Source organism: Nanorana parkeri, unplaced genomic scaffold (assembly GCF_000935625.1).
Source record: "Nanorana parkeri isolate BGI_ZX_2015 unplaced genomic scaffold, ASM93562v1 scaffold403, whole genome shotgun sequence".
Taxonomy (NCBI): domain Eukaryota; kingdom Metazoa; phylum Chordata; class Amphibia; order Anura; family Dicroglossidae; genus Nanorana; species Nanorana parkeri.
In genome coordinates, this window is record NW_017306671.1 from 1,228,196 (window position 1) to 1,253,099 (window position 24,904).

General features: G+C 44.7%; 1 protein-coding gene across 1 annotated transcript in view; it reads right to left on the minus strand.

Moving 5' to 3' along the window:
- Positions 1-23,993, minus strand: part of LOC108789519 (LON peptidase N-terminal domain and RING finger protein 1-like) — a 65,786-nt gene extending 41,793 nt beyond the window's left edge. The window contains exons 1-2 of the mRNA XM_018559553.1: positions 23,659-23,993; positions 6,778-6,896 (exon numbers count right to left, since the gene is read on the minus strand). Of these exons, the coding sequence (XP_018415055.1) occupies positions 6,778-6,896; positions 23,659-23,965 (426 nt within the window). The 5' untranslated portion in view covers positions 23,966-23,993. The remainder of the gene's footprint in view (positions 1-6,777; positions 6,897-23,658) is intronic.
- Between the last annotated feature and the right edge of the window lie 911 nt (positions 23,994-24,904).

Genomic DNA, 24,904 nt, shown 5'->3' on the forward strand with positions numbered 1-24,904 from the left:
CCTTTAGAAATAAATTCCCCCAGCACCCCTCCCTATCCCCTTCAAGACACACAGCCATGTATGTGGTCCGCAGATCAGTACTTACCTCCTTCGAGGGCTACGTCCTTCCACGATGTTGCCAGCCTGGTAAAAATCTAGTGGTGGGCTATCTTCACAATAAATCACATAGCCTGGAATGTGACAATGCTCCTGCAGTACAGGTAAGGCCCACCTAAAGTTCACCTGTGGGCTTTTGATGCACAAAGACATTTAAAAAAATTGGACATGTCAAAAATGTTTGCCACAATGCACAATGGTGCATTGCCATGCGTTGCATTGAGGTATGGTGCTATTCAAAATGATATGTATATTCCCACAACAAATCAGCCCTTAATGTTTTTATATAAAATATTTGTCTGTTAAATAAATACATACAGAGTGGATGCAAGGCCAGGCCCGGATTCCCCCAGGCCTCGGGGGGCCAGGCGCAGAGGGGCGGCAGCGGTGTGCAGCGATGTCGCCGTGATCACGTGTAAAATGTGTGCAGCCTGTCCGTCCTCCCCTTACCTGCCCCCCACCCCGCCGCACCTACCTCTCTCCTCTGGTTCCGTCCTCCCCCCGGCGGCCGAGTCTCTCCTCACTGACCGCCGATGTGGGGAGCAGGGCCGCAGGGTTAAAACTAACCATGCTGCTCCGTGTATACAGTGAGAGGGGAGAGCTGTGCTCTTCCTCTCTCAGCTGTCACAGGAGTCCAAGCACAGTACTGTGCTAGAACTCCTGTATTGGAGGTGACAGGTTCAATAAAGAGAGGGGCGCATTGCAGAACCTGGCCTTGGTGCAGCAGGGAGAGTAAATCCGGCCCTGTGCACGGCACTTAATTCCCAGGGCATTAAGGGTTTTCTAAAGTGACCACAGCAGAAACAGCTTGCCTTCATGCTTCCTCTCTCTTACTAAAACTTTACACTGAGCCATCTTATCAGGCAGGCAAGGAGGAGGGAGGAAGATGAATCATTGCTCTAACTTCTCTATGTACAGTAAATCTTAGCTCTAGCTACTGAGCTCTGTAAACAGACTTTTTCAGCAAAGCACAGGTTAGGGCACAGGTAAGGATAGACCGGTAAAAACATAAAAGGTGCATAGTGCGCCTCCTGCTAGGACGATATAAGAATATGAAATATTTATGTGCAACATATATTTACTTTTTTTAAAAAGGTCTATTTATTAGTCCTGACTGTAATACACTGATAGACTATGCACAAAATTGACATTCCCAGTACCTTTAGTGTCCAGTATACTTGGATGCTCTGACATGTAGAGATGTCCTGTGTCAAATGGTCTGAGCACCTGGCCTTGCCTCCCCCTGCCTAAGTCTCAGTGTTGGAACAAAAATATGGAAGCGCACCACTGTGATGTGGTCAGATCTCTCACTCTTTGGCTATGTGGGAGCTGGTGTGCATAAACTCTTCAAAAAGCCGGGAGAGGAGCCCTGTGTACCATATTGATCAAAACACAGTGTATAGAAGAGTGCAACTACCTCGATGAAATAGACGGATGCAGTACAGCCTGCTATAACTAGCTGAATAATTAAGATTACAGTAGTAGATGAGTGACTTACGATTACGATGTCATCACTGGGCATCAGCAATATCTGTAGTCACGTGAGGGTGCCGGTACTGGTCTGTATGCTATCGGTCTGGAGTGTCCGGGTTATCCCCAGGGTTTCCCAACAAAACCGCGTCATCGGCTGGCCAGGCCGAGCCGCGGCAGTTGGAACAGAGGGAGAAAAGAAACTAGCCGCACTGAAGAGTGTATAGCGGTGCGGTGTGCGGCGCGAGCACTGGAGGGTCAGACACACTATATCCGTCGGTGCTCGTGAGTCAAGGGGAGATGTGCTGTGGGACACCCCTGTGAGTTTAAATTAGCGGCTATGCGTTTCGAGGGTAACTGTCAGGATCCAGAGCACCCCCAGGTGGTGCTGGAGCCAGGTCCTGCAGTTCCTGTGCTCGCCTGCGGGTGTCTCCAGCAGCCAGGGACTGTAAGGAACCTGCAGCTCCAGTACTCACCTGCGGGTGTGCCCCAGCTGTGACTGATCATCCCATCACCTGGTGCTTCCTGGGAGGGTATTTAGGCCCTACCTGCAGTCAGGAAGCTGGCTCAGTATTGCGTCGTCTGCACTTGACTGATTCCCATAAACCTGAACCCTGCTTCCTAAACCCTGCTTCCTGAACCCTGCTTCCTATCTGCAGACCTGTCACCGACCCGGCTTGTTACCCGATCACTCACTGCTAAACCTGTGGGGGGTTGAGGAGGGTTTGTAGTTTTGTTGTTGTGTAGAAAATAAACTGTGTGCATAGAACCCTATCCGGTGTGGGCATATTAATTTGGTCATTCTGCGTGGGTACCTGCATGTGGTGTGAGGACGCCTGTGCATGGTACCCTGACAGAATACTGAGCCCCACCAACCAAATTGACCACACAGGGACCTACAGGCTTTTGGGTTTTTTTTGTTTTGTTTTTCCCTTGCTACTGTTGAGATGGATCTCGAGGGAATATATTATTATGCGCTCCTGGCATCCGAGGAGCCGCAGCACTGCCGTCAGTTGTTTCAAGGCTTCCCCAGAGCAGAGCTGTTAGAATACATCCGCAGGGCCCACGATTTTATGAATGTGACTGGTTGTCCTTTTGAGGAGATCCAACCCTTAATCAAGATCTGTAGCGAACTAGCTCTGAGGGGTGATGAGGGTGATGATTTCTCCCCTTCGTTTACCCTGTCGGAAGTTATGTCGCTGGTGTGGTTCCTAGAGGATGATCCCGCCGGGTTTTCTGCACACTACTCTGAATGCCCACCGGAGGACTTGTTGAAATATATTGAGGCGGTTGAGACCCTTATTGACCGGGGAGTCGTTGTAGTGACCCTTGCCAAACCCTTGCTCCAGAGTTGGTCTGACATACGGTTTAGGCAGTCTAGCCCCTTTACCAAAGCCCGATCAGGGTTAGCGATGTTGCCCATGACAACCGCTGAGACTTTAGTTATTCCTGATGAACAAATCCGCTCCCAGTTTTCCGTAGCAACAGTACCTGTCTGCCAGTCAGTTACACCTGTTCCCAAGGCAGCCCAGCAAGACCCCTCATGTCTCTTAGCCGAGTATCGGTCAGAAGCTGAAAAGCTCTAAGAATGGCCAGATTGTTCGGATGATGAGGATTGGAGCGACTGCTCTGAGGATGAGACTGTGGATGACCGTTTTAGATACTCAGGGTTCGTTCCAGTCCAGCCGGTTCCCATGCTCTTCGCCTCCGCTGATCCGGTGCCTACTGCCCAGCTCTTTGCTTCTGGTGCCGTGGGGATCGGGACATCTACCGCAAGTGGGGTGAACATGTGCGCAAGCCCGGGCCTGGTAGTGGTGATATCCCGGGGAACGGGGGAGTTCCATTTGAGCACCCCTTGCTTCCAAAGGGTCTCGCTGCGTTCCCTAAAGTATGTGGTGACCTGGGTCGGGTGGCCACAGCTTTGGGGGTATCCAGGTGGCTGACTGAATGTGCTTTCGGTCCTAGTGACCCACCATGTTTCATTGCGGTGGTCTGCCCGCTGAAACCAAGGCTCCTCGGTGCTGGGGGGTGCGCCCTACGGAACCCTGGTACCCATGGCCTTTTGGTTGGGTCTTCTGCTGACCTATGGAGACTTCTGCCGGATCTGGGTGGTGAACTGCTCGGCCTGATGCCTGACCCTGGCGGGGGAGTGCTCAGCCGGTCCCTGAACTTTGGCCCTGGGGCATATGGTGGACTTGGCGGCCTTGCAGGCTTTCCGTGCCCTTGGACTTCGAGGATGCTTATGGACTTTGTGGGAGCGTCCGGAGTCCGCTCCTTGAGAGGGGGGTACTGTCAGGATCCAGAGCACCCCCAGGTGGTGCTGGAGCCAGGTCCTGCAGTTCCTGTGCTCGCCTGCTGGTGTCTCCCGCAGCCAGGGACTGTAAGGAACCTGCAGCTCCAGTACTCACCTGCGGGTGTGCCCCAGCTGTGACTGATCATCCCATCACCTGGTGCTTCCTGGGAGGGTATTTAGGCCCTACCTGCAGTCAGGAAGCTGGCTCAGTATTGCGTCGCCTGCACTTGACTGATTCCCATAAACCTGAACCCTGCTTCCTGAACCCTGCTTCCTATCTGCAGACCTGTCACCGACCCGGCTTGTTACCCGATCACTCACTGCTAAACCTGTGGGGGGTTGAGGAGGGTTTGTAGTTTTGTTGTTGTGTAGCAAATAAACTGTGTGCATAGAACCCTATCCTGTGTGGGCATATTAATTTGGTCATCCTGCGTGGGTACCTGCATGTGGTGTGAGGACGCCTGTGCATGGTACCCTGACAGTAACCCTCTTTGTCAAGCCTTTGAGCGGAAACCCTGGCGATAACCCGGATACTCCAGACCGAAAGCATACGGACCAGTACCGTCACCCTCACGTGACTACAGATATTGCTGATGCCCAGTGATGACATCGTAATCGTAAGTCACTCATCTACTACTGTAATCTTAATTATTCAGCTAGTTATAGCAGGCTGTACTGCATCCATCTATTTCATCGAGTTGCACTCTTCTATACACTGTGTTTTGATCATTAAGTCTCAGTGTTGTCCATCATAGCAATGAGCAAATGGTGAGGCTCAGAAGGCTGGGCCAAGTGCTCAACCATCTAACCCAGGGAAGTCTCTCAATATCAGAGCACCATTCTTTCCAGGCAGTGAAAGGTGCTATATTGTTGCTTTAGGTATATTCACTAAAAATGTTTTGCAGTGATACTAACTGCGTGGAAAAATGCACCCGGTTTATAACTAAAGTAGAGCAGTCTGACCCTGTCAGTTCACCATCTGTCATAAAGTTCGAAGAGTTGTCAGGGCAGATACATGCATCTATAGCAGAACTCTACAGCTTGGTAACATCTATCCATTCATTAGCACTTTATAATAATTCAGAGATAGTTTCGTTCACAAAGCAGAGCTGCTTGAGGTCTTGCAAGGTCCCAGACCTACTAATCATTCAATAATGAGGTCAACAGGCCGAGATAGCAATTTGATGTTCAGCCTCAGAGAGGGAAGCACTGCCAAAAGATGACTTGTACAGAGACTTTGAAGCCTGGCTCCCAGCTACAAATAACTCAGAGGTGTCAGTAACTACGGATCTGTGAGCTGGACGTGCACAAAATTAGGGAAGGAGGAATGTGTCTCTAATTATCTACTTCTAGTACCCAAACTTTAATTAATGGAATACTTTTCTTTATACTATATTTGAGTATAATCTCAACCAGCTGAAATAATTGTATATGAGACAATATAACACAGATGATTATGTTTTTTTATCATACTACAAAAATATATCAAACAGTAGAGATCATGTATATGAAATCTGGGATGTAAAGGTGTATAGAGAAAATAGTATAAATTATATTTTTCAATTCTATTTAAAAATGTACAATATTTACTAGAAGCCATGAGATCCCATACATGCAACTGCACATAAATCACCTAAACATCTAAAAAAATAATGAACAAAATAGAGGTATTGTAGTTGGCATATATGTGCTTCCTTTAAAATAAAGGAGTTCACAAATCCAGTAACTACAAGAAAATATATACAGGTATATATTAATCTGTTATGAAGGAATGACAATCCTGGTCCTAAATTAATATTAATTAATTATTAAATAATAACATAATATTTTTAATACATTTTAGTATTTTCTCTGTGCACCGTTACATCCCATCATATACATCATATAAATTATCTACGGTATACTCTTTGAAATATTTTTCAAGTTGAATTGTAGGTATTTGATTTCTTTGCACTAACCAATAGACTGGTATTCATTTATTATGTTATTTGTTCTGTTCTGTATTGGTAACTTGTCCTGGTTCTTTGTTCTTCATGTTCTAATATTAAGCATTCCTAAAGGGAATGTAATGTATAGTTTTTATATATTTTGTTGTATTATTTTTCCAAAGTACATACATTCTTATTTTGTTTTTTGTTACTCTTTTACCTGTGAGCTACGAAATGTTTGCTAATTGTACAATGTGGTGCATGCACAGTGCAGTGTACAGTCCAGGCCCATTTTTGGCATCTGTAAGATGCTGAAAATGAAGCCAGGTGGTGGGATAATGTAACTCCAGCGTGCATGAACGGGAGTTAAAGGAGAACTATGGGGTCAGTGTTTTTCCCCATAGTTCTCCTTAGGGTAACGGGAGGACACAAACTAGCGTCCTCCCGTTACCCTAAGCTCAGTATACCGCGAGCTACAGCTCGCGGTATACTGAGACGCCGCACCTGGAGCGGATCCCGACTTAGATGACGGGATCCGCCCAGCTGCGTGAGTGACAGCTGGCTCTGCCTACCTAGAGGCAGAGCCAGCTGTACCCGCCCTCTCCCCCGTCCGTTCCGCCAGTCAGCGCTGGCAGATCGGAGCGGGGAGAGGGGAATCCAACCCCTCCCCCTGTCACGGCAGAGAGCCGTGACAGGATCGAGAGGTGAGGGAACCCGGTATGTGTTCGCTCACCTCCCGATCTACTGAGCCGACCTGTGATAGTCTCATTGTCACAGGTCGGCTTAGAACTATGAGGTGAGTGGAAATCACTCATCTCATAGTTCTCCTTTAAATCATCAGTGGCCATCCAATGGCCGAACAAAGAAGACACGGAGTCCAGAAAAAGCTGAAGATCTGGCATTGCTGGAGGAAAACAGCCCCAGAGATAAAGATCTGCTGAAGATCTGCTTTAAGCTTCTTGGATCACTATAAATATGATATATACTTACATCTGGGTCCTGTGGCTGCAAATTACAGATCACTTCTGCTTCCCGCAAAGATTCCGGAAACTGTTTCAAATGCACATAAACCTGGGATCGAAGTACTCTCAAAGGAACATCCTGAGGAGCTGCAAAGACAATACATTTACAAATTACACAGAACTGAAGATTTACAAGAGTAGGTCTTATACAACAAACAAAAATGAGGTTAGTACACATCCAAAGTCCAAATTGGGCTAGTGCAAAAACTGGGTGGCCCCAGTGTATGCTTTTTTGCGCCCACTGTTCTCCAGACCTCAGTGCAGGTCTGGCGCACATGGTGGTTTATACCTATACAGGAACAACTGTCAGCACTCCTATATAAGTGAGAGCAAAGCCATGAGCTTGTTCAGAAGCGCTGCACAGAGTGGCACTTGCGTCTGTTTAACGGATTTGAGGTTTGCGTATCCCACTGAACGCACCTTTTTGAAGTTGTTGTGTCTGGCCACCTATCTGGCCACCAACCACCCCTCCTCCAACCATGTACCTGCCAGTCACACCACCCTGGGCACTTCTCCCCCATCAAACTCCTCCTCTCCAAGCCTCCCAGTGTAAATCCGTTTCTCCTGCCCCTGTTCCCCCCTAGTTAAATGGCTCCTCTTCTTTCCTTGCCCCACACGACAGCAACTTCTGGGGATCATTGGTGTAAATAGGTTTGTTTATCTTCAGACCCATTCAAAATTTATGAATGGGCTGGAAGGTAAACAAAGGCATTCATGTGAATGTCAGCAGGTAAAATAAGGACAAAAGTGACTCATCACTATACTCACTTACCATCAGAGAACAATGAATGGGTTTGTATACAAACAAAAAAAAAATTAAGTGTTGAGAAAAAAAGAAGTTGTAACAAAAAAGGTTTATAAAATAGAATAAGGAAAGGAAAATTTAAAAAAACGGATATTTTGAATAATGTTATTATTTGAGCCATGTTACACAATAAGGAAAAAAAGAAAAGTTTGAATAACAACTTTATAACAATTTTAAAAAGACATTAACACAGGGATGCGACTAGTGTTAAAAAATTCAAAAGTTGCCATTTTCGACTCCTTTCAGTGAGATTTTTATTTTACTAATTTATTAACTATCTATAATAACAACAAAATACACCAATTTATATACAAAACCAATACAAGGCAAAGGACAATTTTAAAATACTATAAGGTGTATACAGTTGTGGCAGCTGACACAATTTTTATATATGGATTTGTTTTTTTTTTCAATATGCTGCCTTGCACCTCTAAAAGCAATAAAAAAGCAGATATCACTGCAATACTCACCTTATCCCTGGTTAGGTTCCCCAAAGACTTACCGCTCCAAGGTCCAGCACTGCTCGTCTTCCAAGTTAAAAGATGGCAAGCATCATCCAACCCACTTCCTGTGGGCCCAGCTGTCATTGATGCATCCCTAAAGCTGCACTTGAGGCCTCTATATATTCACTAAGTTAACCACCACTGCTTTTAAATGCCTCTCTTTGAAGAGATTTCCTCTCGCTTCCTGTTGTATCAGGACAAGGATAGGTGAAGGAAATGTACCCAGATAAAAAGAAAATTCAAAATTGAATATTTTGTTAGCAAGAATAGCATGAATTTTGGAATAATTAGAGACAGCAAGGATTAGAGAATAATTAGAGACAGCATGAATTAGAGAATAAATAGAGACAGCATGAATTAGAGAATAAATAGAGACTGCAAAAATTAGGGAATAATTAGAGACAGCAAAAATTAGAGAATAATTAGAGACAGCATAGATTAGAGAATAAATAGAGACGGCAAGAATTTGAGAATAATTAGAGACAGCAAGAATTATAGAATAAATAGAGACAGCATAGATTAGAGAATAAATAGAGACAGCACGAATTAGGAAATATTTAGAGACAACAAGAATTAGACAATAATTAGAGACAGCAAGAATTAGAAAATAATTAGAGACAGCAAGAATTAGGAAATAATTAGAGACAACAAGAATTAGAGAATAATTAGCGACAGCAAGGATTACAGAATAATTAGAGACAGCAAGAATTAGAGAATAATTAGAGACAGCAAGAATTAGGGAATAATTAGAGACAGCAAGAATTAGAGAATAATTAGAGACAGCAAGGATTACAGAATAATTAGAGACAGCAAGGATTAGATAATAATTAGAGACAGCAAGGATTACAGAATAATTAGAGACAGCACGTATTAGAGAATAATTAGAGACAGCACGGATTAGAGAATAATTAGAGACAGCGAGGATTACAGAATAATTAGAGACAGCGAGGAGTAGAGAATAATTGGAGACAGCAAGAATTATAGAATATTTAGGGACAGCAAGAATTAGAGAATAATTAGAGACAGCATGAATTAGCGCATAATTAGAGACAGCATGAATTAGCGCATAATTAGAGACAGCATGAATTAGCGCAGTGTTTCCCAACCTTTTTTCTGTCATGTTACCTTACAAAGTATGTAAAATCTTGAGGCACCCCAGTCTAAAATGTAAGGGGGGATCCCACGCATCATAGTTATATAATACGTGAGGTTGAGTAGTGTATGTGTTGTGTGTGTATGTGATGCTAGGATTTCCATTTCACTGTATGTTTTGAGGAACTCATCCAAGTGTTTTTGAAGCAGTTTATGTTTCCTGCTGATATGGCTATCTGTGGAAGTGAATTCCACATGTTTACCACTCTCAAAGTAAAATACCCCTTAAGCAGTTTACGATTATACCTCATCCCCTCCAACTTCTTGCTGTGCCCTCGCGTCCTCCTCGAGGTACTTGGTCTAAGTAGTGCATTCCCAATACTGCTATCCCCATTGGGGAGTTTGTTTACTGCGATCAAGTAAGCTCTTAACAGGTTAAAAAGCCTTGCATGTTTTTGCATATTGCTAGCAAGCAGTAGATATATGCAAAAACATTAAAAAAAAGTTACCAAACAGGTTTGAACTGACCTGTGCCACGCGCTCCCGTTCAAAGATCTGAGAATTCTGGGGCGGCTGCAAAGGATTATGGGGCGGGCACATGTGCAGTAGAGATCTTCGGCCGGGAGAAGATGAGAGACAAAAGAAAAGGTAAGTCAATGCAGCAGCATGCACTTGCACAGACTCCATGGGAAAGGAAGAGACAGCAGTCAGCACTGGATCAGAGACCAGCACCAGCACTGGAGGGATTCCTGAACATTACTGTATAGTAGAAGATGATCAGATAGAGAGGCATCATTTAAAGTAATTCCTTAAAGTAGCAAGTTGGGGGGGGAGGGTGACTTTAATGTCACTTTAAGTTGCCCTTGGTTGCCCTTTTCTGTACTTTTTCTAGCTCATGGACATTCCTCCAAAGGATTGGTGACCAGAGTTGAACTGCATACTCAAGATGGGGCCTTACCAGTGTTTTGTAAAGTGGCAAAATTATATGTCTATCCCTTGAATAAGTCCCTCTATTGATGCAAGATAATATACCACTAGCCTTATTAGCTGCAGCTTGGCAATGCATACTATAGTCTGTGGTCTATAAGGACCCCATGATCCTTCTCCATCTCCTTTTTTTCAGTGAAACCCCTACTGAGGTGTATTCAGCATGCATGTTCTTAGCTCCCAAGTGCATGGCCTTACTTTTTTTTTTAGATTAAAACACATCTGCCATATCACGGCCCACATCCTCCCATCAAATCAGGAGCCCCCCTTTACATCAGAATTCTCCCTTCCACATCAGAGTCCACCTTTAAGTCAGTATACCCCCTTCGCATTAGAAGTCCCCTCCTTTGACACCACAGTCCCCCTTGGCATCAGTAGCCCGCCTTCACATTAGAAGTCCCCTCCTTTTACATCACAGTTCCCCTTTGCATCAGTAGCCCGCCTTCACATTAGAAGTCCCCTCCTTTTACATCACAGTTCCCCTTTGCATCAGTAGCCCGCCTTCACATTAGAAGTCCCCTCCTTTTACATCACAGTTCCCCTTTGCATCAGTAGCCCGCCTTCATATTAGAAGTCCCCTCCTTTTACACCAGAGTCCCCCTTTACATCGATAGCCCCCCTTTCCATTAGAAGTCCCCTCCTTTTACATCAGAGTTCCCCTTTATATCAGTAGCCCCCCTTCATATTAGAAGCCCCCCTTCACTTTAGAAGCCCCTTTTACACCAGAAGCCCCCCTCTCACATCAGAAACCACCTTTATATCAGTGCCCCACTATAAGAACCCCTCAGAATCCACATTTACGTCAGTTTGCCCCTTCAGTTAGAAGTCCCCTCCTTTAACATCAGAAGCTCCTCTTCACATCAAAAGTCCCCTCCCCCTTCATATCAGAAGCCCCCCTTCACTTTAGAAGCCCCTTTTACACCAGAAACCCCCCTCTCACATCAGAAACCCCCTTTATATCAGCGCCCCCTTTCAGAACCCCTCCTTTTACATCAGCGTTCCCCATTCACATCCAATTCCTACCATCACAAAACTAACCTCTGACATCAATCTTTTTCTTAGTAACAGTGTATCTGGTATGTACTATATGCTAGGTGTGATATATTCTCCAAGTCTTGCTGACTCTAATTATTCTCTAATTCAGCATTTCACAAAACTTCGAGGCACCCCTGAGGAAGCCAGAAGGCACCCCAGTGTGCCATGGAACCCTGGATGTGAAAGGCTGAATTAGAGAATAATTAGAGTCAGCAAGACTTGGAGAATATATCACACCTAGCATATAGTACATACCAGATACACTCTTACTAAGAAAAAGATTGATGTCAGAGGTTATTTACTTTCCTCTGCATTCCAGGTGTGGTTCAGTAGAAGTGTCCAACTTTGAACCTCCTGCAAATAGCTGTATTACTAGCTAAGGACCTATCCTTAAAGTGACATTAAACCCTCAGATTTTTTAACATAAAACAATAGTGTAATGTGCGCCTTACTGTAATCCATGGTTGTTTCCCTTCTCTTTGCTGCTCTTCCTTTTAAATATGTATCTGTTCTCATGCTCTGCAGAACTTCTGTTTTGCAGCAAACTGCCTTGTCTCAGGAAAGGATACACGGTGTCTGTGTATCCGTTTTTTATAGGCTTGTAATCTGAGCCAGCACTACAGGAAGAGGCCCTGAGCTGAAAAGGGAAGTTCTGCAGAGCATGAGAAGACATGAGGATTTAAAAGGAAGAGCAGCAAAGAGAAGGGAAACAACCATGGATTACAGTAAGGCACACACTACAGTATTGTTTTATGTTAAAAAATCTGAGGGTTTAATGTCACTTTAAGCTATCACCATTAAGCTGAACTCCAGTCTAACAGCTATGTACATACACAGGGATAATACATATATGGGAGCTGTTTTACCTGCCAAAGGATTTATATTTCTGTCCATCCAGTCCTGACATTTGAACAGCACGAACACACACCACAGATGTCAGATACAGTATGGGCAGGAGGAAGCATTTTTTCACTTCCAATGATCACTCACAGGGACCGCTAAAATACTTTATCCTTCTGGTCGCAGCAGGGGCTGCTCTGTCTGAGACGACCTGTGTATGCACAGCCAACAGCATAAAGGGACCAACTATTACACTACTGATTCATCCCTAAACCAGGATCTTAATACAAATAGTAGATTTTGACCCTGGATGATATCCTAACAAAGATGATGCCAGTCTTCTGGGAAGAATGGAAAATTAGCACAGCATGTGAAATAATAAGTACCTGAAAGTGTTACAAACCCGTGTATGCATTTAAGATGAAAAAATAAATCTGAGGCTTAACGTGTACCTGAGGGCTATTTAACCCATTCTAACCATACCGTGGGAAGACCTGACCTCCCATAATCAGGCTGTGACCAACCCCTTCCTGCTCCACTCGCTTCCCTACTAGACCCAAAGCATGATGGACCCAAAGCATGATTGAGTCTACCCATAAGCTATTCCTTACTCTTGGTATTAGACCTTTCCGCTGCTTTGACACTGCTCCTCTTCAAAAAACTCCACTCACTTGGCCTACAAGACTCTGCTCTCTCATGGTTCTCCTCTTACCTATCTAAGCGCTCCTTTAGTGTCACCTACAAATCTAACTCCTCCCCTCCTCTTCCTCTTCCTGTAGGGGTCCCCCAATGCTTTGTCCTTGGACCCCTTCTCTTCTCTATCTACACCTCCTCTCTTGGTCAGTTAATAACCTCACATGGCTTCCAATACCATCTCTATGCCGATGACACTTAAATATCTATCTCTCTACTCCGCAAATCTCCCCTTCAGTGTCCTTGCGTGTCACTAATCTACTAACTGAACTATCATGAATGCAGCTGCTAGATTCATTCACCGCTCAGTGTCTGCAACCACTCTCTGTCAATCCCTCCACTGGCTTCCTATAGCCCAAAGGATAAAATTCAAAATATTAACAACCGCTTACAAAGCCATCCACAACTCTGGCCCCGGCTATATCTCCAACCTGGTTTCAAAGTATTACCCTAACCGTCCCCTACGCTCTTCACAAGACCTCCTGCTTTCCAGCTCCATCATCAACTCCTCCCATGCTCGCCTCCAGGACTTCACTAGAGTCTCTCCCATCCTATGGAACTCTCTACCCCAACCGGTCCGACTATCTCCCACTCTGACTGCCTTTAGGCGATCCCTTAAGACTCATCTCTTCAGGGAAGCCTATCCCACCTCAACCTAACCACTGAAATATTACTTTCTCAAACAATCATCCCCACACAGCTACCTCCTCATGTATCACTTGCCCCTCCCTTTTAAATTGTAAACGCTCACGGGCAGGGCCCTCCTTACCATATTGTCTTGAATTGCATTGTGACTGTAATGTCTTCCTTATATTGTTAAGCGCTGTGCAAAATATTGGCGCAATATAAATCCTGTATAATAATAATAATAATGATGGGTGGGCTCAATATAGGGAGATGAGGGATGCAGGAAGCACAATCAAGTGAATTCTGATCACTGTTTCCTTTTAGAGTGACCTGATTTTAACGATTCTGGTTTCCTTTCAAAGTCAACAAAACCTTACTATACTTTCCTCGTGGACAAATTTAAAGCTGGCATGCAGCGAACAGTTTATTTTAAATAGGGATGTACCGATACTAGTATCAGTATCGGTGCCAATGCCAAGTATTTGGGCGAGTACTCGTACTCGCCCAAATGCTCTGATGCCTAGCCCGATACTTGAGCTTCCGGTAATAGGAAGCCGTGCAGCGAGTCCTTACATTATACATATATTACATTGCGCCCGACTTCTTGATTGGCCGGGAAGCCGCCTCCATGCTCCCTCGTCAGTTGTGACGAGGGAGCTTGGAGCCGGCCAATCAGGAAGCCGGGCAGCGTGTCATTACACGCCCCCTGCTTTTCTGATTGGCCAGAAAGCCGGTGTTCTATCGAATCCTCCAACTCCTCGAGATCTCCAACCATCTGACTTCCGGTTTACTTAGAAGTAAAAGGTTTGGCCGAGGAGGCTGTACTGCACGTGCGCCACCCACGGCATTTCCCTATACATATACTACACAGCAATAAAGTATTAAAATGAACTAGGGTCAGACGAATCCAGCACGGTTATTAATCTGAGTTGCCCCACTCAATATGTCCGCAAGAGACGGACATATTGAGTGGGGCAACTCAGATTAATACCATGTCGGAAGTCAGATGGTTGCAGATCTCGAGGAGTTGGAACATTCGATAGAACACCGGCTTCATGCACCCTCGTTGCCGTGTAATGACGTGTTGCCCGAGTCATTACACGGTGCCTGGCTTCCTGATTGGCCAGAAAGCCGGCTTCGTGCTTCCTTGTCACCAAGTGACGAGGGAGCGTGGAGACGGCTTCCCTGCTGATCGGGAAGCCGGGTGGCAAATCTTTACACGCCGCCCGTCTTCCCGGCTAATCTGGAAGCCAGGTGGCGAGTCATTACACGCCGCCTGGCTTCCTTAATGGGACTTCCAGTATCGGCATTTGGTATCGGTGAGTACCAAATAAATGAATAAAATATTGGCACTCCGGAAAACTGGTATCGGTGCATCCCTCATTTTAAAGAATTCTCATTCTGGAAACCCTGCTCAAAAGACTGTTTTCAGGGGCACACGTTTAGGAAACAGCTTGTAGTCACATCTTTTATGTATGGCCGGAGCTTCCAAATAGCTGACATTCCATAAGCTAGAACCCAATGATTGATGGATTTGCACTCTGGGACCACAGGCTATTTTCTCTGTCAAAAGTCATGAAATGAAACAAGAGTAACTTGAAAGGTGTCATCCAGCAACAGCAGGATCCTAGATCAGGCGTCACTAAAGGGTGGAGCACGATTCAGACACGACAGACAGTGGAGGTTCTGTAGCACATGTAATACTTTTTGTAACCACACCAGAGTGCCCGCATTGTAGTGCGATTGATCACATTGCGGGCAGGAAGTGCATTTGGGGTGCCATTCAAATGAATGGCAACGCAATGCACCTTCTACACTGTTAACACACTGTATGCCCATGACTGTGCGGTTTACCCATCGCACCAATGTGAATGGGCCCTTAGAGAGGGTGAAATAGCACAAGGAGTCATTCAGGTATGCTCCAGTGTAAAGGTGCCCACACACCTTGCGATAATCGTACGATAATCGGGGTGAAATCCCACGATCGTACGATTATCGCAAGGTGTGTGGAAGGCGTGCGACCTCGGCTACTGTAAGGTCGCACTACTTTTATCTTAGGAACATGTTCGAAAACCCGCCGAGAATCGTACGATTGTCGGCGGGTGTGTGGCATGTTCGTAAGATAAATGCCGCACGGGCCAGTGTGCACAGCATTGCGGTCATCTGAAGCCCGCCCCTCAGAGGGGTGGGCTTGCGATTATCGCAAGTACGATCTGCCTGTCCAAGATGGGCATATCGTACATTTTTTTAATTACCTTACAACCATCGCAAGACAAAAATCTTGCGATGGTTGTAAGGTCTGTGGCCAGCTTAAGGAGCATGCTAATAGAAGGAGAGAGTAGACTGATGAGGAGATGAGCTCATCAGGCTGCTGCTTCTCAGCTGGATGTTGAGACATGACCAATAACTGTCCCCATCGGTACGGGGGACAAAGTGCTTTTCCAGGGGCGACCCTGGAAAAGCACCCTCCCAGTGCCGAGGGCATGTGGCCTGGTGTGGGAGGGAGAGGGGAGCTTGCAGGCCTATGCTCAGATCAAGGGTCTGGTATGGAATTTTAGGTGGGGTTCCTCCTTAAAAATCCCTACCAGACCTTAAGGTCCTAGTACTGTATGACTTTAAAGGGGAACCCCACACACTTTTTTTTTTTTGTACACGGGGTCCCTCCTAAATATTCCTACCAAACCTTGAGGGTCTGGTATAACTTTTAGGGGGAACCCTACGCTTTAAAAAAAAAAAAAAAAAAAAGTTGGTCCCTCCTAACATTCCTATCAGACCGAAAGGGTCTGGTATTCTTTGGGAGAGGGAACTGCACACTTTAAGAGTTAAAAAAAAGACTGTTTTCAGGGGCACACGTTTAGGAAACAGCCTGTAGTCACATCTTTCATGTATGGCCGAAGCTTCCAAATAGCTGACATTCCATAAGCTAGAACCCGATGATTGATGGATTTGCACTCTGGGACCACAGGCTATTATCTCTGTCAAAAGTCATGAAATGAAACAAGAATAACTTGAAAGGTGTCATCCAGTAACAGCAAGAGCCTAGATCAGCCGTCACTAAAGGGTGAAGCACCATCCAGAGTCCAGACACAACAGACAGTGACGGTTCTGTAGTGCATGTAATACTTTTTTAAACACACCAGAGTGCCCGCATTGTAGTGCGATTGATCACATTGCGGGTGGGAAGTGCATTTGGGGTGCCATTCAAATGAATGGCAACGCAATGCACCTTCTACACTGTTAACACACTTGTATGATTGTCACTGTGCGGTTTACCCATCGCACCAATGTGAATGGGCCCTTAGAGAGGGTGAAATAGCACAAGGAGCCAGTCAGGTATGCTCCAGTGTAAGGGGCATGCTAACAGAAGGAGAGGGTAGAGTGATGAGGAGATGAGCTCATCAGGCTGCTGCTTCTCAGGCTGGATGTTGAGACATGATCAATAACTGTTACTGAACTGCAGCAGAGAAAAATCAGGTCTTCTGCCCTGCCAGCCAGGGCTGTGCTGTGTGACAAAGCTGTGCAAATGTGAAGACTGTATGGACAGAAATCCTTTGGCAGATAAAACAACTCTCCTATATGTATTTAATCTGCGTATTCAGCAGTTTGTCTGACGTTCAGTTTTAATTACTTCATCATATACTGGTAAGCATTCCCTTCTCCAATGTGTGCACATCTATTTAAATTTCAAAGGATGTCACCAGCACACCATAGTTTCAAGTGAAATCAGCAAAAGTCCATGATGATGGAGGTGCGTTGCGTTGCGTTCGACCAATGGCATTGCAATGATGATGGAGGTGCGTTGCGTTGCGTTCGACCAATGGCATTGCAATTTCGTTCTGACCACTAGAGCCTGTTAAGCGTGATGACTACGGTCCTTCGTTTCACATGGCGCAAGCGCTGGTGGACGGGGGCAGAGCCGACAGTGAGTTTTGATTGCTGAGCATCCTGTTCCCATAGCAACCGACTGGTGTTCTCACCGCATGACAGCCGTGACAGCGGTGCACGCCTTTTCGTCCATATGTCAGCATTCTGTACATTTTTTTAAATACCTATTGGCGGGAGAATGTTGTGATAGGATGCCAAAAGGGGGTAGGAGGTTCCTTTCGTTTTCACATGATTATGTATATCTATTTAAAGGGTGTTGTACATTTAAGTGTTGTCATTCTGAGCCTGATGAAGGGGACCCTGTGCTGCCCCAAAAGTGCTTGTATTTGAATGGCATTGTTCCATCAATAAATGGACTTTTGATCATTTCACTTGAAAATATGGTGTGCTGGTGACATCCTTTGAAATTTGTATGTATCTCACGACGCCATCAGTGGTCACTTCGAGCACCCACCTGCGTTCTACAGGTCATCACCTCCAGTAAGGAGTGCAGCAAGACATTAATGCGTGCACATCGATTTAAAAACATTGAAATTCATTAAAGGGGAGCTATGGGGTTAGGGCTTTTCCCCATAGTTCTCCTTAGGGTAACGGGAGGACACAAAAAAATCTACTGAGCTGACCTGTGACAGTCTCACTATGAGATGAGTGAAAAGCACTGACCTATTAGTTCTCCTTCAAGGGAAATGTATAAAAACTGCAGCCAACCAATCAGCTTTTAGCTTTCATTTTCAAAGCTTAATTGAACAAACTGAAGACAGAAGCTGATTGGTAACCATGGGTAGCTGCTCCACATTCAGTCTGCTCCAGTTTTGATAATATCCCCACATTGTATATCCCCGCTCTCTTCAATGCCATCATGACTAAAGCTAATAATGGAATGCACCGTAATATACAGGGGTACAAGTACTCCTAAGAATGAGATGATACATGGACTATACTCATCAGCAATAGGTTGGACTTGATGAACTTATGTCTTTATTCAACCTCAAAAATTATGTAACTATGTAACCATCCAGATTGCACTGAGGATGTAAAAGAGACATTTATCACAGTAGACACCATAAGGACTCGTGCACACGGGCTGAAAAAATTGCACTTTTAGATCTGTACGACTTACACCTCTGAGCGCAGCTCTATAATAACCGATGTGTCCTTGAACATTGTAGCGTTCAGATTTGTAATCCAGAGCAGCGTTCAGAGATGTAAAAAAAACAAACAAACCCAAGCTTGCATTTGAAGTGCAGTGTACCGAGGTAATTTATGTACATACACATGTGTAAGGGCATGTAAACACATGTAAACACACATGTGTACATTTTGGCTAGAACTAGTCTAGCCACTAGAATGAAAGGTTGTATGCTTCAGTACTTTACTTGTCATCACGTGTTTTTTTCTCGCTGGACCTTTCTGGCGGCTTCTGGCAGCAAGATCAAGCATAGATATCAGTATTTAAAGGGTATCTATGGTCAAAAACTAAAAATAAATCTATATTGATTTTTCCATACGTTCTATCCCACTCCTAATACCCATATCCATCTAGAGGTTTGCAAACTTACTTATTTAAGATACCAATAGGATGTTCTTCCTCAATGCACTGACATTTTAACTCAGCCCTGTGAATATGCACTTCCATGTATTACAGGAGAGGATATGCTGGGACTTTACAACTTGAATTACTTCTGTGTGCATGAGCCCTGTAACAAATAGGTAATTCATTCCTATTGCAACATTGTCTCTTTGCAGATCCTCATCCTAGAATAGTTATACAATGTAACAAAGTTTCCTCTTTGTAGCACATCATACAAATGGTCAAAATGAGCCATTGAACAGCAATGTAGTGAATCCATTGGATTTTTCTAAAACGCTACTGCTTCAAGGAATTCCTGTATGTAAGTGCATTGCATTCGAAGATTATCTAGACACTTGTCAACACTGCAGAAAGGAATGTGTTACATATGTGTGCTTCCCTCTGCACATACATTCCTATATATAGATCACATATCAATCAGGATTGTTGTATTACACAAACAAATTACACAGGAAAAAGCTGTGCTCAGACTAGCAGGAAGGTTCATTACAAGGCATAATGTTTTATAATAGGTATTTTACATATCAGAACCGGATGCTGCAGGCAAACGACAGGGACGCTAGAGGTGAGTCATACAATAATTCATTCTAAAGCTGGCCATACACCTAAAGTTAAAGTGACATTAAAGTAAAAAAAAATGTCCCTCCCCTCCCATGTTAATGTTAGCACTTACCTTAAATGATGTCTCTTAATCCGATCTTCCTCTTCTTTCCTGATGTTTTCATGTGTCCCTCCAGCGGTGCTGCGGCTCTCCGATCCAGCGCTGACACCTCTCTGCTTGCAGGCACTTCCGATCCAGCGGTGTCTGCATGCGGGTGCACGCGTTCATAGACTTACATTGCGTCTCTGCTTGTCTCCCGGCCGAGAATCCGAACTGCGCATGCGCCCGCCCCAAAAACCTTTGCGGCCGTACGAGCAGTTCCTGATTCTCGGCGCGGGAGCGCGCAAAGAAAAAAGGTACGCTTAAACAGCTGTTTTTTTTTAAAAGCTGTTTGCCCAAAAAAAAAACGGAGGGTTTAGAACCCCTTTAAGGCATGTTTTGGGATCCCTGTGGCAGGAATCCCAAATATATATGTAAATATGCCGATCTATTAAAAAGCTGTGTTGTGAAAAAATTTGTAGATCAAACAGGTTGCATAAAAGAGACATGTAATCTCATCAAAATCTAGAGCTCAAGTGGATACAAATCCTTGATATACAAAAAAAATACATAGAGTGCAGCAAAATTCAAAAGTGCAAAAAACATACAACATATATTGATATCCACATATGTGAATCTATCGCCACAATATCATAGGACACGAAATAAAGTGCAAAAAAGTTCAAAGGTGTAGTGAACACACATCTAGTGGTATCCACATGTGAAAATCCTTTTCCACACTATCAGGTGAAAATCCTTTTCCACACTATCAGGAAGCCACAGATCCGAAGTCTCTTTAAATCCTTCGCCATATAAACCCAGTGAACACACAGGTGCAGAGGGGTGCTCACCTGTAACCCCACTGCAGGGGTTATTAACTTTTTTCCTGGAGTTCTTCTTTAAGAAGCACATACTTATACATTTGCTCTGATACCATGTTTGCCCACTGAAACTGGAGAAAACCTCCTCGCTCTAAGGTTGACCAGCTATATTGCACTCAATGGCCAAAGCACAGGGGTGTGCTACTGTCCTGTCTTAGTCCTTATCCACAATGGCCGGAAAAAAACCCCACTGCTTTTAGAGGCATTTTTTGTTTACATTTTTAGGCCTCTAAACTCAGTTCTATTTAGCCAATGTGTCCATGCACATTGTGGTGTTTAGATCTGTATTTGTGAGCAGCGTTCAGGGGCATTAAAAAAAAAGATGCCTTTCAGAGAGGAGCTTACTGGTATAATTTATGCGCATATACATGTAAACACATGTGTGCCTGCATGTAGATTCAATGTAGTGCCTAGAATAAATGAATACTCTAGCCAGCTTCTGGCAGAAAGATCCAGCGTAGATGGGAGTATTTTAATACGCCCTTACAGTCCTGTCTAAAATACAACCAGCAACTCACATTGTTTTGAAAGTTTCCTTGACTACCACCATAAATTGTACGACTACACACACACGGCTGTAAGAAATGTACTGATCATAGAACTGCTTTTTCCTGGTCAGTAAAATGTTTGCGTTTAGTTACATAAACACGTATGCATACAATTCTGGTTCCATTCCTCCGGCTCTGTTCTCAATGTAATTTTCCTGTTTGGACTTCATACATGCGCTTATGTGAGTAAACGTGTAAACATGTATCTAACACGTGTTAGCACGTAAAATGTAAGACCTTAGAAGCAGATTTTTTGATATTTTGCTATGGATCTGAACGCAACTGTGTGCATGTCTCTATTGAAAACAATATACCTGAGTTCAGATCCATATCCAAAAAATGTTGTTGTTTTTTTATGGCCTTATACTATATTTCTTGGTCCAGGACTTGAACGGTGCAATTGGCAGATCAAAAACCACAACAATCCCTCTACTGCTTTTCATAAAGGGTTGGTCCACCCAAATTTCATTTTTTTTGTTGATGTAGGCGAGTTAAACCACCTGATAGCTTCTTATATCTCTCAGGGACATGATGGCGACTGTTTCCATGTCTGCACCCCTGCACTGGCCATTATGAGGGGGTCCCACTTTTCCTAAGGGCAGGTTCACACCATTTTCCGGACCAGACCTGGTCCGGAAAATGGTGTGAACCTGCCCGCAGTTCCAGTGCATTCCAGAGCAGACAAAATGAGACGTACAGTATTTTTCTGGTCTGGTCTGGAACGGACTGCGCAGGTATGAGGCCAGAAATAGCATAAGGATGCATTTTGGGTACGGAAACAATCTGGTCTGGTCTAGAGACTATCCGGACATGGTGTAAATGGGCCCTTATGGATTCTTTTTTTTGTAGTCCATTCATTCTTCCTCTCATCCATGTTACTGAGTGTCCAGACATGGACAGGAGGAAGAGTCTGCAGGAGCCAGAGCATTCCACCTGTGATCTACTATTTGCAAAAGTTTACTGGCTCCTTTGCAAAACAAAATGAATGCACTTTTTTTTTCTTTTATGAACAAGTGTGCATTTATTTAAAATTGTTTTCAACTGGTGGAATTTTCCTTTAATGTGACTTTGAATGGTTTTCAGCACCTACCGTGCCCCTCTTCATCCCAAATGCCAGTAAGAAAGTGTGTATTGACACATTTCTCTTAAGCCAGGCATCATGTAACCATAATCTGAACATTGCATGCAGTGTTTGGACTGCACAAAACTTTCAATGGCGACAGCAGTGCAGCCGAAAGCTACGATATAGGCACTATTGCAGTGAGAGGAAATCTCTTCAAAGCCCTCGTAGACAGTTGCCACCAGAACAAATGTTCCCATTTGTAAATGCCCCCTTCTGTCCTGATGAAAATTCTAATTTTTTGGGTTTTTACTCCCGCTGTCAAGAGAGAGAGTGGATCTCCCTAATGGTAACACAGGCAGCAAAGAGCCTGAAACTCTTTTCTTACTCCATCCAAAACTTACTCCATCCAAAACACCTCTTTTCACAAAAAATGAAAAGGCGAATGGACTCACAACACCCTTCTCCCCCCACCCCACACCCCCGTTCCTTGCTGCACTTATCTGCAATGGTGACCCTCACCCGCCGCCCACACCAGCCCATACAATGGTCCCGGCACTTGAAAATTACACAACCCCGGAGGATGTATAGCAAAATTATGCTTGCAATAGGGGCAGTTATTGGTCACATGACCACTCTAACCAATAAGAATCTCTTCTGAGTCTTCTTTCTTCCATAACGGTGTCCCACCAGAGATTCTCACTGGTAAGCGTGGTCACATAGCCGCATTGACCAATGACTGCTGCCATTTGCAAACATTATGTTGATGAGGGTAACCAAATTGCAGTTAGCCCCATTCACATATGGGAGTATTGCGGTTGTGGCCCTTTGTTTATCTCATTCGGCGTGCCTCCTATGATTACAATGGGTACCAAAAGCGCCCCGAATGCAGGAAAAGTTGTGCGTGTTGCAAATCATTCTGTGAACATGCAGGAAGAAAGTGCTTTTGCTCAGCTGCGTTTGTGGTGTCATTACAAGCAATGGCACCGCAAGCGTGTTCTGCGTTTTGTGGACGCACATGAAAGAGCACACTTTTGTGGGTGTTTCATGCGTGTTCACAATACGCCCATATGTGAGCGGGGGTTAAAAGCGGAACAACATCCTCCTATTCCTTACAGCCAGAGAAGCGTCTATATGGATTGCAGTTGCCAAGGTGCTGATCAGCTGTCACACCAGCCATTTGAGAAATTGAAAGTTTGGTTGAGAGCTGAAATAAGCACACTGGCAACCTTGATAGTTGCCAGGCCTTAAAAAAAACCTTTTTGGGAGACATTAAATTGGTGGGTAAAGCTCTGCGTTAAGTGCACTGTGTAATGGGGATGGTGAAAGGGGGAGGGGAGGAGGTTTTCAAAAGTGAACTAACCCTTTAAAAATTGCTATAGATACACTTCAACCAATATCTACTCTATACAAAGTAAAACAAATGACTTAGAATACACTTTAATAAGGTAGAGAACATTTTCAGAGCTGCAAACCCAAACTACCAATCAGCCTTCACCTTTCAATATTACAGCTGCCCTGAACTAATAAAAAGTGGAATCTGATTGGTTGGTGCACTTTGCACTCCTCCACTGCTTTGTACATTGTACAATCATTTCAGCTGTTTGCTTCAAACATAAAAGTGGGTCAGCTGGCCCTTGGACACTTTTTCTGCCTCCTTACCCATGGCAACAGCCTTGCAGGCTACCTTCTCGGCCTCATCATACTTGTGCTGGGTGATCAGATCCTGCAGGTCCCTTGTGATCCTGTTGACTTTGGTTGGTGGGTCCAGGCACTTGTCCAGGAGATCAGACAGCAGAGTGTTACATCTCAGATTCTGGTCACCTCTGATCTTCAGCTTGTGTTTGCAGACATGACACTTGCCCCTAGTTGGTCCTTGCAGGCATCTCTTACAAAAAGTGTGACCACAGGGTACAGTCACAGGCTCCCACAGGGGGTGCTGGCAGGATGGACAATTGAACATCTCCATAAGTTATCTCAGGGTAGCCAAAAGTCACCTTAGGGCACAGAATGAGGTCCCTTTACAGATCCTTTTCAGAAAGGTTGCAATGCCTGAAAAGCAGGGTCGACAGTACTCCTCCAGCTACCAACAGTGCCTGCACCTGTCAACATCTGGTGCAGGGGATTCCTCTGCCTTGGCATCCATCGCGGAGAACAGCTGATGCCATCCCGATATGGGCAGGACAAGGGGAAACCAAAAAGTACCAGTGTGCATTAGGCAGTGCTGCTGACATGAGAGCAAGAAGGCTAGACAAGGAGATGCTGGAAGGAAAATGTTTTGTCTGACACAGGGGACAGCAACGATCGTTATTCAACAAACAGGAAAAAAATATAAACACAAAGAAAAAAAAAAAGATCGCTGATATAACATGTGCAGTTACATTACATAAAGTGAGCAGCCACGTGACGTGCCAGGGCGCTCTCCTATTGGCCGAAGCGGGATCACCGCCCTTGTTGTGAAACAGGCAGAATAGTGTGTTTCATAATATTGAGGCTGGTGAGGACGAGGGGGGAGGTGACACCGGGAACACAACCAGGATACAGAGGGGACACAACGAGGATACAGGGGGACACAACGAGGATACAGGGGGGACCACAACGAGGATATAGAGGGGACATAACGAGGATACAGGGGGCACAACGAGGATGTAGAGGGGACAGGCACAACGAGGATACAGTGGGGGCACAATGAGTATACAGAGGGGATATAACGAGGATACAGGAGGGGCACAACGAGGATACAGTGGGGGCACAATGAGTATACAGAGGGGATATAACGAGGATACAGGAGGGACACAACGAGGATACAGTGGGGGCACAACGAGGATACAGATGGGGATATAACGAGGATACAGAGGAGACACAACGAGGACAGAGGGGACACAACGTGTATACAGGAGGGACACAA